The 3,685-nt window shown below is 35.6% G+C and overlaps 1 protein-coding gene across 1 annotated transcript; it reads left to right on the top strand.

Moving 5' to 3' along the window:
* Window positions 1-272: 272 nt before the first annotated feature.
* LOC143631653 (uncharacterized) lies at window positions 273-2,582 on the top strand. Its single transcript, XM_077100345.1, has one exon. The coding sequence runs from the start codon at window positions 273-275 to the stop codon at window positions 2,580-2,582; it is 2,310 nt and encodes a 769-aa protein (XP_076956460.1).
* Window positions 2,583-3,685: the final 1,103 nt, after the last annotated feature.

Here is a 3,685-nt window from a genome sequence, read left to right on the forward strand (position 1 = left end):
AATACACATCCTCCGGCCTCCGCGTTCGCCGACGGTGACGACTCCGACACTCACAGTCACACAGTCACACCAGAAACTCGCCGTCGCCGTCTCACCGATAGTCCGATACCCTCCGGCAGTCCGGCCTCCGCGTTCAGGTGCGTTCCCGAATCCCGCCCCTTTTGTAGTTCGTTAGAATGAGACTTTTGATGATTGAGTGTTCAAAAAAGATGTTAGTTTTTTAGGGCTTTGAATTTTATTTTTGCTTTTACAGAACTTAAATTTGATAGATTATGGACCGTTTTTTATCGAGAAGGCCACGAGACCCTTCACCATCTAGTAGTAATAATCTGGCAAGAGTCGAATTGGATGATCTTCCATGGGATCCTTCAGATCGAAAGCCGATTTCATCATATCATCCTAATCAAAAAGATGAAATTAGAAGAACATATTTGCTAAGAGGGCCATGTCAACCTATTGGGCATAATTTCCCGCAACGAGATTTTAGTGGTTGCTTAAGAAAATTTCGTCCCGAGTGGTTTAAGACACATGAAAATTGGTTGGAGTATAGTGTTAAAACGGATAAAGCATATTGCTTGTTTTGTTATTTGTTTCCAGAAACTGGTCAAAAAGATGCGTTTGTGACCGATGGATTTGGTAATTGGAGCCATTCTGATAGAATATCCTCACATGTTGGTGGTATTAGAAGCCTTCACAACAAAGCACGTAAAAAAGGTGAGGACTTACTTAAACAAGAACAATCCATACATGTTGTCTTTGACAAACAAACTAATAAACAAAAAAGGGACTATAGACTCCGTTTGAGTACCTCAGTTAGACTTGCAAAAGGTTTGTTGAATGGTGGATTACCTTTTCGTGGTGATGATGAATCTGAAAGTTCACTCTATAGAGGACATTTTATAGAGTTTTTGAAATTGTTGGGAGAAATAAATGAAGATATTGCTAAGGTTATATTAAGTAACGCTCCGGGGAGATGCCAAATGATCGCTCCATCCATCCAAAAAGAGATTTGCAATTGTTTTGCACAAGAAGTATTAAAAAAGATATTCAATGAACTTGGTGATGATGTTTTTGCAATATTGGTTGACGAATCGAGAGATATTTCTAAAAAGGAACAAATGGCCGTGGTTTTAAGATACGTTGATCAATTTGGAATTGTAAAAGAACGATTCATTGGCCTTGTCCATGTCAAGGAAACAACCGCGTCGTCTCTTAAATCTGCAATTGATGATTTATTTGCTCGTTACAACTTGAGTTTGCGGAAGGTTAGAGGCCAAGGATATGACGGTGCAAGCAACATGTCCGGTGAGTTTAATGGATTGAAAGCTTTGATTTTGAAAGAAAATTCTTCGGCATATTTTATTCATTGTTTTGCTCATCAACTACAACTTGTTGTTGTGGCTCTTGCGACAAAGCATCATGACATCTATAAGTTTTTTGATGAAGTGTCGGATTTAACGAATGTTGTTGGTGCTTCTTGCAAACGAGTAGATTTGATTAGAGAAAGTCAAAGAGAGAGATTACATTTGAATCCGGAAATTGAAACAGGGCGTGGAAAAAGTCAAGAATTGTCACTTGCGAGAGCTGGAGATACACGTTGGAGTTCTCATGAAAAAACTCTTTTGCGTTTGCTTGCTTTATATCCTGCCGTTATTGATGTGCTCGAGTACATAGAAAATTGGGGAGAGATACGTGCTCAGAAAAGTCAAGCACATGGCCTTCATGTATACATAAAATCTTTTAATTTTGTATTTTATCTACATTTGATGAAGTACATCTTGGGAGTTACAAACACATTGTCTCAAGCTCTTCAGAGAAAGGATCAAGACATCATGAATGCAGTTGAGCTGGTTAGATCAACCAAAAAAGCTCTTGAAAACTATCGACTTGAAGGTTTTGACTCTCTTTTAAAAGATGTTACATCTTTTTGTGACAAATATGAGATTGAAGTTGTTAACATGGAAGATGAGTATGTTGACCCAAAAAACCGAAGAAGAAAAACAAACATCACTAATCGTCACCATTATGTGGTTAATAATTTCAATACGGTTCTCGATATGCAAATTCAAGAGCTTGGAAATCGTTTTAATGAGGTAACCACGGATTTGCTTACGTTTATGAGTTCTTTGAGCCCGTGTCGTGATTTTCGCCCCTTTCATAAGCTAAACTTGCTAAAGTTGGCCGAGATGTATCCGTATGATTTTAGTTTTGATGAAAGAGACAAACTCATGTTTGAACTTGGCCACTACATTGCTAATGTGAAAGAAGATTCGAGGTTTGACAATCTTAAAGGGGTAAGTGATCTTGCAAAAATGATGGTGGAAACAAGAAAACACATTGATTATCCGTTGGTTTATCGTTTAATAAAATTGTCACTAGTTCTACCGGTTGCAACGGCTAGTGTTGAAAGAAGTTTTTCTTCAATGAAGCATGTGAAGACGGAACTACGTAATAGGATGGGTGACGGGTACATGAATGATTCTTGCATTTGCTACATTGAAAGAGAGTTTTTACTACAAGTTTCGATCGAAGATGTAATGCAACGCTTTCAAAAGATGAAAACTCGTAAAGAACAACTATAAGGTTAGTTTTTTTTTTATTTCGAAAGATTATCGTTTTTAAGTCCCGTGTTTTTTTAGTTTCTAATGATGATGTTTTTTAGTTATTATATCGTTTTTTATTATATGATTAATCTTTCTTGACCCGAACCGTTAAACCAATCCGAATCGTCAACCCGACCCAATTTTTTTATACGCGTTCTTATATATTTAGAGCATCTTAAAATAGCGAACCAGATAAAAAAAAATTCTAAATCCGTCACTGCCAACCACCACTAGCATTCAATGGGGGAGTTCGTGGGTTTTTTTGGTGAAACCCTAGACAGAGAAGCCACGATTACGACCTAGCCTTTAGTCTCCACCAGAACCACTCCTACCTTCTAGCCAACGGCGTTCACTCCCCTATTGTTGACGGTGACAGGTCGGATATCGATTACGAGCAGAAGCCAAAAATTGGAGCAATTTTGTCGCCGGAGAGGGTTGAGATGACATGATCAGTTGATGTATGGGTTTGATGTGAATAAAAATTGATTGGATTTGTGGATTGTTTGATCGAGAAGCAGAGTGTTTGATTGAGATAGGCTAGTTGCAATAACAATTCATATTTTTTATTTTGTTTTCTTTTATTATTTATAGAATATGAGAAAAATAATTAATTACCTAGGTTAATCCAAAGATAATTAAAAATATATGGTAAAAAACCTATAAGTGTTATTTTAATCTAATAATCCAGATCATTTTTTACACATCTTAAACACAGTTCAATTCTTATTCTAACCTCACCCGTTGTATATATATTAAATGAATTGCATAACAGGATTATGCAAACCTCTAACTTTTATTATATTTATCTAGCAACGTTATAAATATATTAAGTGATTATTATATTATGTGATTATTGTGATTCTATAACTTACCTTCTCATGTAAGTATGAACCACCAACCAAAGAAAAAAAAATAGCTTATTTGGTTTCTACTATTATACTTTAAATAATATATATTTTAAAAATATTTATTTAATATTTCATTCGATTTTTTTGGATAACCTTCGCTAACTTTTATATAAAAAGCTAAACACATAATTGTGTTTTTTTTTCTCAACTTTCTGGTATAAATTTGATTGAAAA

The sequence above is a fragment of the Bidens hawaiensis genome, unplaced genomic scaffold (genome assembly GCF_021521415.1).
Source record: "Bidens hawaiensis isolate Kalapana, Puna unplaced genomic scaffold, B.hawaiensis_p1.1 tig00006190_1, whole genome shotgun sequence".
Taxonomy (NCBI): Eukaryota; Viridiplantae; Streptophyta; class Magnoliopsida; order Asterales; family Asteraceae; genus Bidens; species Bidens hawaiensis.

Excerpts from the sequence above, each read along its gene's own strand:
- LOC143631653 (XM_077100345.1), top strand. The coding sequence starts at position 273 with ATGGACCGTTTTTTATCGAGAAGGCCACGAGACCCTTCACCATCTAGT.